Raw genomic sequence first — 16480 nt, 5'->3', positions numbered from 1 at the left:
CGATACATATATCTATAAATACTTAAAAAGTATGAAGTACTACAATATTAATATTCATAGATATATAACTAAAAGGGTTGGATGGTAAACAAAGTACTTGGACATGTTTCTGGTAAGTTTCTCTACGAGCTGGGACATAAGTTTTACATTTAATCCTATTTTCTATGTTAAAGGAGGATAAGTGAGTTTTACCCATCGAACAAATAGACCCATTACTCATATTTCACAATTAGCTGCTTTATGCATATTTGACCAATGTTGCACTTTAAGCAATTACAGATAACACTTAGTCCTGGACTTACAGATGGTTTGACTTACGGATGGGGAACGCAGTAGAATATTGTGTTCCCAATAATGCTGCCTATTTACAAAAGCAGCGTTTCCATCCTTTTCATTAGTTAAAAGTGAATAGTTTTTACTAATTAAATTAATATTTAATATTTAATTTGTGTCAATTAAATATGCACAAATTCTGCACAACCCTCAGCCCCCTTTTGCAGATTCTGATATGACAGTTGAGTATTATTATATGAGTAATGATAACTGTCAGGGCCAATGTTGGAAGCAACCATGTGACCTACTAATACAATATTTATCCTCTGTCCCTTTGATTTTCTGTTTAGTAGGCTCTCCAAATTGTCACTCATTATGTATCCCAAAGCAGAAATCAGTGTAAGTAGCATTACTAAACTTAGCAAATAAAAATATGGGATGCCAAGTTAAATGTGAATTTCAGAAAAATGAGTGCTTTTCTGGTATAAGTATGTCCTATGCATAAGTATGTAGGGGTACAGTTTTGCTAAAAATTATTTATTGTATATTTGAAATTTATATTTAGCTGGATATCATGTATTTTATCTGGTAAACATATATATAGGATATAGCCAGTGACATAATTCCTGATGCCATCACTGGTCCTTTGGCTCAGACCACAGTATTTCTAATATCAGCGGAGCACAGCTAGATTGTTCAACTGTTGCATCTGTTAAGGTGGTTAGAAGATGGTATTTCATGGAACAAGAATATTTACTATGCCTTCCTTTATCTAAGTGCCTTTAATAGGTTTCCTTTTATTTGAATAACTTTGAGTGAGAAATAGACATAAAGGAGAGTTTTCCTATGATGCCTGACTAACTCTGAATACTTCCTGGCACTTGTAAGATAAACTTGGTCATGATAAATTAAGTGATCAGTTATTGCTCCCAAGGTTTCTGTCATCTGGGTTTAGGGTCAGAGGTGGATTTTCTGTGAAGTTAGGAAAACTATAGCTTTAGGGCCGTCACTCGCATAGGTCACTTCCATGGCCCCGTGCCTAATTTTGTATTCTTTTTCTTAAATAAAAAGAAAAGAGACCCCGCAAACTCTATAAGTGCCATGAAAACCTGCATTCTATCCCCTCATCCCCCACCCATGTCTAGGGATAAACAGTCTAGCATGCTAGCTCTAGATAATTGCTGCTTTGGATAATTTCCAGATAAAATGCCCAAATTGACAAGACAAATGTTTTACATGTAAACAAGTTGCACTTACTTATCTTAGGACCCCAACAACCTGATTCATTTCAGCTATTGGCTTTTTCTTTTCTCTATGGTCACAGTCATCACAGTATGCTCTCAGGAACATGGGGGCAGAGCTTCAACGTTAAACAGGTCTTTCTGTTTTCCTTTCCACTGGGAGATACCTAGTTCAATGTTCCTGTAACCAGTTGTAATATATGCCAATCTCAAAGTTCAATTCCGGCTCTTTAGGAGGGAGCTTTCATCTGAAGACCTGGGATCTTCAGATTATCACTGCGTTGTCACTTCCCCTAATTTAACAGCTGCTTGTTTTGCCTTACTCCAGTCCTCAACCCCCAGATGAGGTAGTAGAGATTCCCTACTGTTTCGTGGAACACCAGCAACATGGACACAAAGGCAAACTCCAGCTTTCCTCACACCTCTTAAAGAGCATCTTGAACCCTACAAGTCTAGATGGCCCTGGCCTATTCCCTGGGGGATATTTTTTCCCCATAGGTAGGGCTGGTGAGATATTATGTTGGAGTCACCCGGGGCCTATTCTTGTACCTCTTCTGTCTTTCTTTGGGTACTTTCATTCACTTGGTAATCCCATCTTTTGTCATGGCTCTAAAAACCATCCAAATGTTGACAGCTCCCTAGTTTATATCTGGGAAATTATAGGAGGGTTTAGAGTAAAGAAGTGACCCGATACATGCGTGATTAACACATGCTTAAAGGATCAGCCCCGAATTCTCCCTTGACTCAAAACTTATTCAACTGTCTATCTGGGTGTCCTTTAGGCATCTCAGACATACTGTGATCACAGCTGAGCTCCTGATCTTGCCTCCAAATATGGTCTTTCTGCAGTTTTCCGTATCTCGATAAACGACAACTTCATCTTCCCAGTGTTTCAGGCCAAAAATCTTGGAGTCATTTCTGACTCCTCTGTTATTCTCACGTTAGCTGTTCAAACTATCTAAATAACAGTCTACCTACTAAATACCCTTTGTCTCTACCTTCAGAATATATCCAGAATCTGATCCCTTCTCAGTATCTTCACAGCAAACACCTGGCCCAGGCCACCTCATCTCCTACATGGCCTTGTAATTGCCTCCTAACTGGTCTCCCTGCTTCTGTTTTCAGCCAACTTTAGTCTGTACTCAATGTAGCAGTCAAAGCAGTCTTTTCAATACATAAGTCAGAGCATGTTAGTTATCCTCTGCTCAAAAGCCTCCAAGAGCTTCCCACATTAGTAGGAATAAAAGCCCAAGTCCTATAATGGCCTGCAAGGTGGTATCTGATGAGACCCTCTGCAATGACTATTGTCCTTGTCTTCTAAAATTGTATCCACCGCCCACTCCCCTCCAGCCTTGCTGACCTTGCTGTTTTTCACAGAAGCCAAACATTTCCCCACTTAGTGCCTTTCCATTGGCTGTTCCATCTGCCTGGATTGCTCTTCCTTCAGGTGTGTCTATCTGTGTGTGTGTGTGTATGTGCGTGTGTGTGTATACATGCTTACATGCTTCCTTACCTCCTTCAAGTACTTTCTCAAATGTTACCTTCTCAATGATCACCCCATTTAAAATCAAAACCCCCCCTCCACAATTGTTAATCCTTGTTTTGATTTTTCTCCATAGCATTCATTACTTCTAAGATAGGTTTTTAAAAATTTTTTATTCTGTCTCTTCCAATTAAATATAAGCTCCATGAAATCGGGTTTTTATCTCTTTTCGTTCCTGCTCTATCATTCCTAGCACTCAGAATAGTGCCTGTCACAAGAAATGGAGGGCACTCAACATATATCCATTGAATGCATAAAACAGGATAAGAAAGTCTTAAACATTTGCTTAATGTGTCTTCATCAATCCTTAAAGGTTCAAAAGCACTCAACCCTCTTTCTCTTCTTTGGACTTCCCCTTATGGTGTGTGTGTGTGTGTGTGTGTGTGTGTGTGTGTGTTTTCCAGCTAAAACCTAATATCCTTGAGTTACACCATTAAGAGAGTTGCAGCTAGCTCTTCAGAAATCTTGTATCTACTGAACTCCAAGAACATCATTTATTCAGTACCCAAGGATGGGACATAGCCAATGATGATGATGGGAACATTTTCAGGAACTGTGCTCACTCACATAGATTTTTGTTCATGGAATAAGTTTCTGAAGGTCTGTTTATCAGGGTAAAACTTCAGTCCTGCATCAACTAACAATCCCATACAGAAGGGTCACTGTTTATATTTCTCCAAAGCCTGGTCAAAAGTAACTTTGACTAATTTGATTAAATTGATTGATAACTCAAAGTAAATCATATCACCAAAACACTTCTCATTCCAATGCTTGATAGTTATGGAATTTGCTGAGACCACCCACTGAATACCCGTTCAGAGGAATGGAATCTCACAGAGCACACATAATCATCTCTGACTTTTGTAGCCATAGGGATACATTAATACCTGTGCCTCATACTTAACTGAAAATCACCAGTTGTCTGCTGAGTAGTTTACTGCATGTCAAATCTGAGGTCCAGTGTAATAGACTGTTTTACTACTTCTATTCAGAATTTTCTAATTCATAGACATTCTAATTTTATTTGTCTTTTTCTCTCAAATACCATGATAGGGTGAAAGTTTGAGCTTTTGTATCTTAATGTTTATTGAACATTAAGATACATAGAGAATACTCTACTATACATAAATGCATACCACTCAACGAATTGTCCTTGGATGAACATTGCTGTAAAACTATTCAAGTTAAAAAATAATATTTCCAGTATCCAGAAGTCTTCTGATGTCTCCTCCCCATCACTACTCCCTTCTTCCTCCCCAATGTAACTGTTACGCTCATTCTAACACTGGAGTTCAGTTGTGTCTCTTTTCCAACTTTCTATAAATGAAATCATCTGTATAAATCTTGCATCTGGCTTCTTTTGCTCCATATTATGTTTGTGAAATTCATCTATATTATTGAATGTAATAACTGTGGTTCATTCAGTATTACTGCTTCATAGTATTCCACTTTAGGAATTTATCACAATATATTGTTTCTAGTTTTTCATTTTTATAAATCATGTTGCTCTGGGCATTCTTGGAAATATTTTTGGTTACCATGATCCCCTTTCTGTTGAATATACACTTTGGAGTGCAATATCTGTGTCATAGGTATGTACATGTTCAACTTTAGTAGATAATGTAAGCAGTTTTCCTAAATCATTGTCCCAATTTAACTCCCACCAGCAATATAAGAGACATCCTATTGCTACATATCCATGTCAGCAGTTAGGATTATCCCTCTTCTTTATTTTAGTTATGCTCCTTGGTAAATAGTAGTAGTATCTCATTGAGGTTTTAATTTGCATTTCTCTGACTACAAATAAGATTGAAAATATGCAGATATCCTTTTCCTGAAGTGTCCACTCAAGTATTTCCTTCTTTTTTCTATTGCATTATTTATCTAGTTATAGTTAATTTGTAAAAGTTTAAAAATTATTTATCTGGATGCAAGTCTTTTGTTAGTTATGTGTGTGGCAAATATCTTTCCTCACTCTGTGGCTTGTTTTTATAGTCTCTAAATGGTGTTTGTGTTGAAAAGAAGTTTTTAATTTTAACATCCAATGTATCCATCTTTTCCTATGAACAGTCATTTTTGGTCCCAATTTATCAAATCCTTACCTATCCTAAAGTCTTGAAGGTATTATCTGCGTTATAGTCTTAGATTATCTTCTAATTGATTTATTATTTTCTCTTTCACACTTTTCACAGTTAAATCCACAATCACCCAGAATGGATTTTCATGTGTGGTGGGTGGTAAGGGTCATTTCTTTTTTAAATCGTCAACTTTTTAAAAAATTATTTTTATACTTTAAGTTCTGGGACATATGTGTAGAACATACACGTTTGTTACATAGGTATACAAGTGCCACGGTGGTTTGCTGCACCCATCGACCCATCATCTACATTAGGTATTTCTCCTAATGCTATCCCTCCCCTAGCCCCTCTCCCCCTGGCAGGCCCCAGTGTGTGATGTTCCCCTCCTTGTGTCATGTGTTCTCATTGTTCAACTCCCACTTATGAGTGAGAACGTGCAGTGTTTGGTTTTCTGTTCCTGTATTAGTTTGCTAAGAATGATGGTTTCCAGCTTCATCCACGTCCCTGCAAAGGACACGAACTCATCCTTTGTTGTGGCTGCATAGTATTCCATGTTGCATATGTGCCACATTTTCTTTATCCAGTCTATCACCGATGGGCACTTGGGTTGGTTCCAAGTCTTTGCTATTGTGAACAGTGCTGCAATAAACATACATGTGCATGTGTCTTGAATTGACCCAGCATCATTTGTTGAAAAGACTATATTCTGTGTGGATTTCAATTTGAAAATTTTATATAATAAATATTGTATCTATATGTATAACTATGATTTCTCTTTATGTTTGTAAGGCTTAGCAATTAGGATATGCTATCAATTTATCATTTTAAGGCTGATTTTGTCTTTTTTTAAATGTCAAAGTATTTATTTTACCTCAATTGTTGGAAGAACTCATTGGTTGGAGCAGCTAAACCTAGATCTTTGTGGAGAGATAACGGAAAAAATCTGTAATCGGTGTTTGATTTTCTACTTAAATCTATTCACTGATTACTAATTTGCTCAGTTTGTTTTCTGGAGTCAATTTTTAGTCATTTATATTTCTCCAGACAATTATACATTTAAAGGCATGTTTTATTTTTACTAATATAAAGCTACATTTAATATTCTGTTAAATGTGTGAACAATTCTTGTAAACACTGTTTTTCATTTGTAGTTTTGGTATGATTTTTGTTTTCCTATTGTTACGGTCTGTATATTTTATAAAATGAATGTCTTTGATTCTGTTATCTATTGCTGTGAAACAAATTACTCCAACACTTAGTGGCTTAAAACAACAAACATTTAGTATCTCACGCAATTTCTGAGGCAAGGAAAGCTAGGGGCAGCTTGACTGGTTCAACATCTCTCACAAAGTCACAGTCAAGCTTTTCTTCCTGGGCTGCCATTGTCTCAAGGCTTGGCTGGGGCTGGAGAATCCACTGTTAAGCTCACTCACTTGGATACCGACAGAGCTCGATTCCTTGCTAGCTCTTGGCTGGAGGCTACATTTTCTTTCTTTCTTTCTTTGAGACAGAGTCTCCCTCTGTTGCCCAGGCTGGAGGGCAGTGGTGCGATCTCGGCTCACCGCAACCTCCTCCTCCGGGGTTCAAGCAATTCTCCTGCCTCAGCCTCCAGAGTAGCTGGGATGACAGGCGCCCGCCACCACGCCCAGCTAATTTTTTGTATTTTCAGTAGAGACGGGATTTCACCATGTTAGCCAGGATGGTCTTGATTTCCTGACCTCATGATCCGCCCACCTCGGCCTCCCAAAGTGCTGGGATTACATGCGTGAGCCACCGCGCCCGGCTGGAGGCTCCATTTTTTTTTACCGTGCAGTCCTCTCCATAGAACTGTTCACAATATGGCAACTTGCTTTTCACTCCTTTCCCCTTCTCACTCCTCTTTTCCAGCAATAGATCAGAGAGAGAGAGAGAGAGACAAAGACACAAAGAGACAGAGAGAACAAGAGAGCTCAACGTGGAAATTATACTCTTTCAAAGTCTAATCTTAGAAATGACTTACCATCACTTCCACATCTGCTATTGTTCAAACAGACTAACCCTGGTATAGTGCGTGTGGGAGGAGACTTCACAAGAGTGTGGGTACTCGGAGGCAGGCAGGGTCATTGAGGGTCATCTTGGAGGCTGGTCACCACTGATCCTGGTTATATACATATTTTATATATATATTATATATATTATATGTATCACATATATTTTGTATATATAATTTATATATATAATATATATAAAATATATATAATTTATATATATAATATATATGTATTTTTTAAGACAGAGTCTCATTCCATCACCCAGGCTGGAGTGCAGGGGCACGATCTCGGCTCATTGCAGCCTCCGCCTCCTGGGTTCAAGCGATTCTCCTTCCTTAGCCACTGAAGTAGCTGGGACAACAGGCATGTGCCACCATGCCTGGCTATTTTTTGAATCTTTAGTAGAGATGGGGTTTCACCATGTTGGCCAGGCTGGTCTCAAACTCCTGAGCTCAAGGGATCCACCCGCCTTGGCCTGCGAAAGTGCTGGGATTACTGTCGTGAGCCACTGCGCCCAGCCTGGTAATAGTTTTGTTGTGAATTCTATTTTTTTCTGATATTAATATTATTTTCTACTTTTGATTTGTGTATTTACATATATATATATGTTCACATGATTTTTATCTTTATATTTTTAAACTTTTAAAATGTCACTATTTGGCTGGGTGTGGTGTCTCAGGCCTGTAATCCCAGCACTTTGAGAGGCCAAGGCAGGTGGATCACTTGAGGTCAGGAGTTTGAGACCAAACTGGCCAACATGGCAAAACCCCGTCTCTACTAAAAATGCAAAAAAAAAAAAAAAAAAAAAAAACCAATTAGGGCATCGTGGCACATGCCTGTAATCCCAGCTACTTGGGAGGCGGAGGCAGGAGAATCTCTTTAACCCAGGAAGCGGAGGTTGTGGTGAGCCAAGATCACATCACCACACTCCAGCCTGGGCAACAGAGTGAGTCTCCATCTCAAAAAATATATATATATATATATTTTTTTTTAATTAAAATGCCACTCTATTTTAGCAAATCATGGGTTTTGTTCATTGAATCTGAAAGTCTTCAGTTTTCCATAGAAGAACTGAAAACATTTAAATGTACTGTCCTGATACTTGGCCTTACTTCTTATTCTTCTTATTTTCAGAAACATTGTTGAATTATATTTGTGTCTTTATTAAGATGATGTCCAAACAGGAGTTTAAAATTTCTTCTGTATAATCATGGAACATTCTCTGAACTGGCACATTGTAGACACTCAATAAGTATTTGTTGAATCAGTGATACAGATAGATGGATGGTTGGTTGAAAGAGGAATGATGCCGCTTTGCTAGGGGAGGTGAGTGTCGGACTCCCTCCCTCAAAGTAGTCTGTTAAACAGGGAAGTGGCTGCTTGGTTATCTGAACAAGTATTCACTCCATATTTTGAGCTAGACATAATCATTGAAAGAGAGCTAGAATGCCTTCCTATTGACTTCCTGGCCTGCTGGGAATTTTTGCTTCCTTCTCTCCCAGCCATCCAATTTTTCAAGAAAAAATTTCTGTTTGCCAGCTTATTTCCCCAACTCCCCTACTCTTTTGCCTTTCCTACCCTCTAAAGAGAGTCTAGGACTCACAGGTGATCTTTTGTAGCTCTGTGATGCCTAATAATACAACAGAAAAGGAGATGGGGAAGAACTGACAGAAAGACTAAAGAAAGGAATTAACTGGTGAGTTTAAGTGGAGCTGCCTAAGGATGCAATGCAGGAAAAAAAAAAACCACAAAAAAAATGGATGGGGACTACATGCTGAAGGGACTCAAGTCAAGAGGGAGAATTTGGGCTGCGAGTCAGCCAGTGAGAGATTCCAAAAGGAATAGAAAGTGCTGAGAAGACAAAAGCACATGTAGCCTGATAAGGGCATGGTGACCAGGAGCTCAGGTCCCTCAGAAATGAGTGTCTAGTTCATGCCATCAGGTAAGCTACTAAGACTAGCAGAGCTGCAGCCTGATGTAGGAGGAATCCAGATGGATAATGGAGGAAGGAGATGATGAGTATCAGTTGCAGCCCTGGGACTGGTGCAGAAGCAGGGGTGGAGTTCCTCCTGTTAACTTCCCCTATTGTAGATTTCACTGGGAAGAGATGCCTCTTGGTACAGTGGAGGAACTGCTCCTTGAATGTATTCAAGTGGCACATTTGGCTCCTTGAAGTGGATCCAAGTGGCACATGGGATAGATGGTGGTAGAAACAGAGATGTGCATCTCAGAAGGACATGTTGTCCTTCTGCCAGCTATAGTTCTGCCGGTAGATAGCCTCTAGGGCTCAGCCCCTTCAGGGATTCTTTCAGCTGCAGAGGTGCAGCTTAAACAGGTGGCCTTAAGGTGGCCCTTAACAAGTGGCCTTAAACAGGTGGCCTGAAAAAGGTGGCCTTAGCTAAGGCCACCACCCCCATCCCCTCAAAGGTTGGCATGCAGTGACTGATGGAGGGCCATGTTCACCCTAAGTGAGGCAACTCCAGCAGGCACCTACAGCTTCCTGTGGAGTTGGCTAAGGCAATCAGGTCTGCATCACAACCTGACTTCTCCCTCTGCTCAATTGTTTTCCCCTTCTTTTCCCAGCTGTTGGTCCCAAGGGATACCCTAGAAATATACTAAACGCTAAACATTGTTTCAGGTCTGCTGTTGGACAACTCAACCCATGGCAGTGCTCTGTAAGACTACAGAGATTTTGTGGGATTAAAACTAGTAGAGAGTATGAAAGCCTTTTTTTTTTTTTTTTTTTTTTTTTTTTTTTTTTGGCAGATGCAGTATTCTGAGAAATGAATTAACATGATTTAAAATGGTGGCCAAGAAATATGATTCTTGTTGTCTCATTGGAAGGCCTGGAAGTGTAAGAGGCTAAAATATAAAAATCTGTTTGTATTGACTTATTTTTCTCTTGTTATGGCTTATACTTTCCTGATCCTTTGCATTTTAAATAATTTTTGTTAGGATGTTAGACATTGTAAATATTTTATTGAAAGTCTAGATTTGGGGCTGGGCGTGGTAACTCATGCCTGTAATCCGAGCACTTTGGGAGGCCGAGGCGGGCAGATCACGAGGTCAGGAGATCGAGACCATCCTGGCTAACACGGTGAAACCCCGTCTCTACCAAAGATGTAAGAAATTAGATCTTAGGCATCGCGTCATAGAGGAACTACATCTTCCAGAACCCTCGCGCCCTGCGTCGTGCTGGCACTTTTACCGGCCGGGCCTTAGAGCGCAGCCTGAAGCCGGGCGCCATCTTTGACGCTGGCAGTCTTGGTTTTCTGCTAGTGCTGCTGCTGCTGGGAGGACGACGGACGGCAGCGGCCAAGCGAGAAGAAAGACGTGGCAGCAAGCGGGAGTCGGGGATAGTGTCATCGGTTCGGGTCCCACTACTTTGGAGCTTGTCTCAAACTCCACATACAGAAAGCCACCGACCTCATTCCGGTATCGTACACCCATTCCCCACCCTCATTACACTCCCACCCCTGGCCCTCAGTGTGGGAGTCAAGAGCAACAGGGACACTTCCGTACTCCTTGTAGGATTGGTGAAACCGTAATGAAGAACACCCCTAAACTCCCATAATCGGTGCGGATTCCTGTGGGGAAGGCCTATATTGTTGACATCTTCCAGGCCTTGGTTCTGGACCTTGAGAAGGAGGCTGTGGAACTAGAGATAGCGATGCTTTTTAGGATTTGGGGATATTCCCTGCCCAAAAAATTCCTGGAAAATTGACTAGTATTAAGTGTGAAGAAATCTTGAAGACCAGAAATTGGATCTTACTGAAAAACTAATGTTTTTCTGTTTTTCAGATTATATTGTTCAGCTATGGAAGATGGATTTTTTTTCATGATCCTTTGACTCTCAAGTTCATCTTTAAATGAACTCTTTTTTGTTGTTGTTGTTGTTTTGTTTTGTTTTTGAGGAGATAACTAACCCTAGCTGTCTCCAGTCTGACAAAGGTTATTGGAATGGACTTAATCTCCCAGTAGTTGGGAGATGTTTTAAAAACACATGCTGTGTTTGAATTGTGGCTGAGAGGTTTTCTTGGCAATGTGAGGAGGAAAATTTTTTCTGCCTCATTATTATTAATTCATGGATTGAGTGTTGGTTCCACCTACAGGCGTAATAGATTGGAACTCAGTGAAGACACAGACGTTCCTGTTGAGAGCAACCAGCTAATGATTACAGTTTAAAGACAATTTCTGTGATCAAGTTGTCATTTGGAAGATTAAACCCATTTCACGAGGACTTGGAGCCTGGTCCTTGCTTTGAGGAAGCAGTGGCTTGTTTCAAGAAGCCACTTCTGATCTAAGAATCTACCCAGCATGCCTAATCAAGGAGAAGACTGCTATTTTTTTTTCTATTCTACATGTACCAAAGGTGACAGCTGCCCATTCCGTCACTGTGAAGCTGCACTAGGAAATGAAACTGTTTGCACATTATGGCAAGAAGGGCGCTGTTTTCGACAGGTGTGCAGGTTTCGGCACATGGACATTGATAAAAAACGCAGTGAAATTCCTTGTTATTGGGAAAATCAGCCAACAGGATGTCAAAAATTAAACTGCGCTTTCCGTCACAATAGAGGACGATATGTTGATGGCCTTTTCCTACCTCCGAGCAAAACTGTGTTGCCCACTGTGCCTGAGTCACCAGAAGAGGAAGTGAAGGCTAGCCAACTTTCAGTTCAGCAGAACAAATTGTCTGTCCAGTCCAATCCTTCCCCTCAGCTGCGGAGCGTTCTGAAAGTAGAAAGTTCCGAAAATGTTCCTAGCCCCAACCATCCACCAGTTGTAATTAATGCTGCAGATGATGATGAAGATGATGATGATCAGTTTTCTGAGGAAGGTGATGAAACCAAAACACCTACCCTGCAACCAACTCCTGAAGTTCACGGTGGATTACGAGTGACTTCTGTCCGGAAACCTGCAGTCAATACAAAGCAAGGTGAATGTCTGCATTTTGGAATAAAAACTCTTGAGGAAATTAAGTCAAAGAAAATGAAGGAAAAATCTAAGAAGCAAGGTGAAGGTTCTTCAGGAGTTTCCAGTCTTTTACTCCACCCTGAGCCTGCTCCAGGTCCTGAAAAAGAAAATGTCAGGACTGTGGTGAGGACAGTAACTCTCTCCACCAAACAAGGAGAAGAACCCTTGGTTAGACTGGGTCTTACTGAGAGACTGGGGAAACGAAAATTTTCGGCAGGCGTTGACAGTGATCCTCCATTAAAGCGTAGCCTGGCACAGAGGCTAGGGAAGAAAGTTGAAGCTCCAGAAACTAACACTGACGAAACACCAAAGAAAGCTCAAGTTTCCAAGTCTCTTAAGGAGCGATTAGGCATGTCAGCTGATCCAAATAATGAGGACGCAACAGATAAAGTTAATAAAGTTGGTGAGATCCATGTGGAGACATTAGAAGAAATGCTTCTTGAAAGAGCCAGTCAGAAACATGGGGAATCGCAAACTAAACTCAAGACAGAAGGACCTTCAAAAACTGATGATTCTACTTCAGGAGCAAGAAGCTCCTCCACTATCCGTATCAAAACCTTCTCTGAGGTCCTGGCTGAAGAAGAACATAGGCAGCAGGAAGCAGAGAGACAAAAAAGCAAAAAGGATACAACTTGCATGAAGCTAAAGACTGATAGTGAAATTAGAAAAACAGTAGTTTGGCCACCCATTGTTGCCAGCAAAGGACAATCAGAGGAGCCTGCAGGTAAAACAAAGTCCATGCAGGAGGTGCACATGAAGACGCCGGAAGAAATTAAACTGGAGAAGGCACCGAGGGTGCAGCAGAGCTCTGAGAGCAGCACCAGCTCCCCGTCTCAACATGAGGCCACTCCAGGGGCAAGGTTGCTGCTGCGAATCACCAACAGAACATGGAGGAAAGAAGAGAAGAAACTTCAGCGAGGAAATGAAGTTGATTTTCAGAGCAGTATTAGAATAGAAGCTACAGAGGCTTCAGTTGAGGCCACAGGATTTGACGTCACTAAAACTCAAGTCAAGAGATGTGAGATCATGAGAGAGATGCGCATGCAGAAACAGCAGGAGAGGGAAGAATCAGTCTTGACACCTCTTCAGGGAGATGTAGCCTCTTGCAATACCCAAGTGGCAGAGAAACCAGTGCTCACTGCTGTGCCAGGAATCACATGGCACCTGACCAAGCAGCTTCCCACAAAGTCATCCCAGAAGGTGGAGGTAGAAACCTCAGGGATTGGAAACTCATTATTGAATGTGAAATGGGCAGCACAGACCTTGGAAAAAACGGGTGAAGCTCAACCCAAAGTGAATGTGAAGCAATCTGTGGTTAAAGTTGTGTCATCCCCCAAATTGGCCCCAAAACGTAAGGCAGTGGAGATGCACCCTGCTGTCACTGCCGCTGTGAAGCCACTGAGCTCCAGCAGCGTCCTACAGGAACCCCCAGCCAAAAAGGCAGCTGTGGATGCTGTTGTCCTGCTTGTCTCTGAGGACAAATCAGTCACTGTGCCTGAAGCAGAAAATCCTAGAGACAGTCTTTTTCTTTATTTTTTTTTATTTTTTATTTTTTCTTTCTTTCTTTTTTTAATATACTCTAAGTTTTAGGGTACATGTGCACATTGTGCAGGTTAGTTACATATGTATACATGTGCCATGCTGGTGCGCTGCACCCAGTAACTCGTCATCTAGCATTAGGTATATCTCCCAATGCTATCCCTCCCCCCTCCCCCCACCCCACCACAGTCCCCAGAGTGTGATATTCCCCTTCCTGTGTCCATGTGATCTCATTGTTCAATTCCCACCTATGAGTGAGAATATGCGGTGTTTGGTTAGAGACAGTCTTGTGCTGCCTCCAACCCAGTCCTCTTCAGATTCCTCACCCCCGGAGGTGTCTGGCCCTTCCTCATCCCAAATGAGCATGAAAACTCGCCGACTCAGCTCTGCCTCAACAGGAAAGCCCCCACTCTCTGTGGAGGATGATTTTGAGAAACTAACGTGGGAGATTTCAGGAGGCAAATTGGAAGCTGAGGTTGACCTGGATCCTGGGAAAGATGAAGATGACCTTCCACTTGAGCTATGAGAAATGATTGATAGCTGAAGGTGGTAGTGAGGACACTTTAAAAAAAAATCGCCAAAAAACTGGACTTAGTTTCATCTATTGTAACATTTACCTGAGATGATCATTTCTTTAGTCTAGAATTTGCCCCAAATCAGAAGTATACCTCTGAATTATCTGTATGTGTCCTGGATTCCTTGGGGTCAGATTTTTAAAGTTACTTTATAACCATTTTGTCCATTTGATGCCATTGTTTATCATCTTTTGAGAAAAAAGTTCTGTCATACCCTTCTCTCCACAAAAAAGAGACTGAGAGGGAGATCAAGTGAAAGGGTGCAAGCAAACTTAGTGACTCCTTGAGGTGTTTGTCAGTTTTGGCTTTTTACGTATTGTCTTGATGTACTTAATATTACCTGAGTTTGAAATGGATGAAGACAGCTGCTACCATTAAGGACCAAATTTTATGCTACCACTAAACAAAAATACCCACTCAGTCTGTGTTAAATTGTATGTCTTTTTAAAGGTATTTAGAGATTCAAGTAAGCTTTAAAGAGGGCTGAGCAGCTCAGGAAGCCTGTAATGTGGGCATAACTCTTTGGACCTGATCTTGATGCTTCTGCTGCTCTGTTGGCCTCTGAAGAGCAATATCTAATTTATTATTACTGTCATTTTTTAAAAGGCTTTAAAGTGCCTCAGGGGTCCCCTGAAACTAATTTTCTATTTCTGGGATTCCCTGGATTCATTATATGAGATGGTGACATGATTAGAGGAATTCTTTTTTAGTATGAAAATTGTCCCTTTTCTTCTTCAGTACTTGCCTCCTTGCTGGCACTGAATTAACACAGGGACAAAATTTGGTTAATTTTTTATTTCTAATTCTCCCAACAAACCCCTGTTGCCCAGTATTTATGTGGTGGCCTTTAACCACCTGAGGGAAAAAATGAGCTTATTCAAGCTGCCAATATTTATCTATGGGCTGTAGCAGTACACTGAATTGTACTGTGCCAGGGATATTGAGATGCTCTGGGGGTGTATTGTATACCTGCCAGTTTTCTTCATTTCTGAATTGAGTTTTCCTTTCTTGATGTCGGTTTCCTTCATATCACCTCAAGGTTTAGATTTGTGAAGGAATAAGCATGATGGAAATAATAGTCTTGAAAGGAGATATGTTGTATATAATCAGAAGGAAGAGGAAGGAAGGACTTACCCATTTTGATATTTTGCTGTAGGTGGCCAGTTTTGTTTCTCATAGGGAAATCTGACCCACCTGCCATGTTGGCTCCTGAGGAACTGCTGTCGTAAGCGGCTCATCAAGAGTTGAACTTCACGTAGCCTTGTTGGGAATATGGAAAAGGAAGAAAGCCACAGGACTGCCCATTCAGTCTTGTTAAGATTGGGATGATTCTGCACAAGCAAAAATGACTTGAAATTTATGTATCGACACACCTCTACCAATCCATCTTCAGCTGACTGAATGTTGTATGATAGCCCTTCTCCAAAGCAGGGGTAGAATGTTCAGGTTTCACCACGGATTTTCTACTTATTTCGCTTTTGGAATCAGCTTACAGATTCCAGGTCCCTTTTGTATATATTCTTTATTCTTCTGCTTTTTTAAAAAAAATAAACTTGTATTAGTCAATGTTTCGTGTTCCGCATTATTTGAACCATTTGCCCTTACAGAAAGAGAAATACTTGTTTGTGTTTTAAATAAAACTGATGTAGGAAAAAAAAGAAAGAAAGAAAGAAATTAGCCAGGCGTGGTGGTGGGTGCCTGTAGTCCCAGCTACTTGGGAGGCTGAGGCAGGAGAATGGCGTGAACCTGGGAGGCGGAGGTTGCAGTGAGCTGAGATCGTGCCACTGCACTCCAGCCTGGGCAGCAGAACAAGAGTCCGTCTCAAAAAAAAAAAAAAAAAAAAAAAAAAAAGAAAGTCTAGATTTTGTAGTCTTCCTCTGGAAAGCCGAATTTTGTTTTGCCAGGGAGTTAAGTTACTTACCATTCAACCTGATCCTTTTTAAGCGTATTTTTAAGTTTGGGAGTATGCGTCTAGAGTAAGTTTTTCTTTAGGGCTAATTTAATTATCCTTTTGAAGCACGCCTCTTCAGGAGGCTCGAGGAAATATTCAGGGTGGTCAGCAATGCCTCCATTCTGGCTGGCTGCAACTCAACCCCCAGCTCACAAATCCCAGTAGCTGCTTTTGCCTGGCCTCATAGAGTTTCATTTCATGCATATGTAGCCTAATATTCAATGAAGGACTCAGGATAGCTGCCTGTATAGATTTCTGGAGTTCTTTCTCTCTGTG

The 16480-nt window shown here is 40.9% G+C and overlaps 1 protein-coding gene across 1 annotated transcript; it reads left to right on the top strand.

The window, feature by feature from the left end:
* Window positions 1–10672: 10672 nt before the first annotated feature.
* LOC115936187 (zinc finger CCCH domain-containing protein 11C-like) lies at window positions 10673–15819 on the top strand. Its single transcript, XM_031015765.3, has 2 exons — window positions 10673–10901; window positions 11278–15819. Exon 2 carries the CDS (start codon window positions 11483–11485, stop codon window positions 13727–13729), a length of 2247 nt encoding a protein of 748 aa, XP_030871625.2. The 5' UTR covers window positions 10673–10901; window positions 11278–11482; the 3' UTR covers window positions 13730–15819.
* Window positions 15820–16480: the final 661 nt, after the last annotated feature.

The sequence above is a fragment of the Gorilla gorilla genome, chromosome 5 (assembly GCF_029281585.2).
Source record: "Gorilla gorilla gorilla isolate KB3781 chromosome 5, NHGRI_mGorGor1-v2.1_pri, whole genome shotgun sequence".
NCBI lineage: Eukaryota > Metazoa > Chordata > Mammalia > Primates > Hominidae > Gorilla > Gorilla gorilla.
This window is presented reverse-complemented; position numbering and strand designations above follow the sequence as displayed.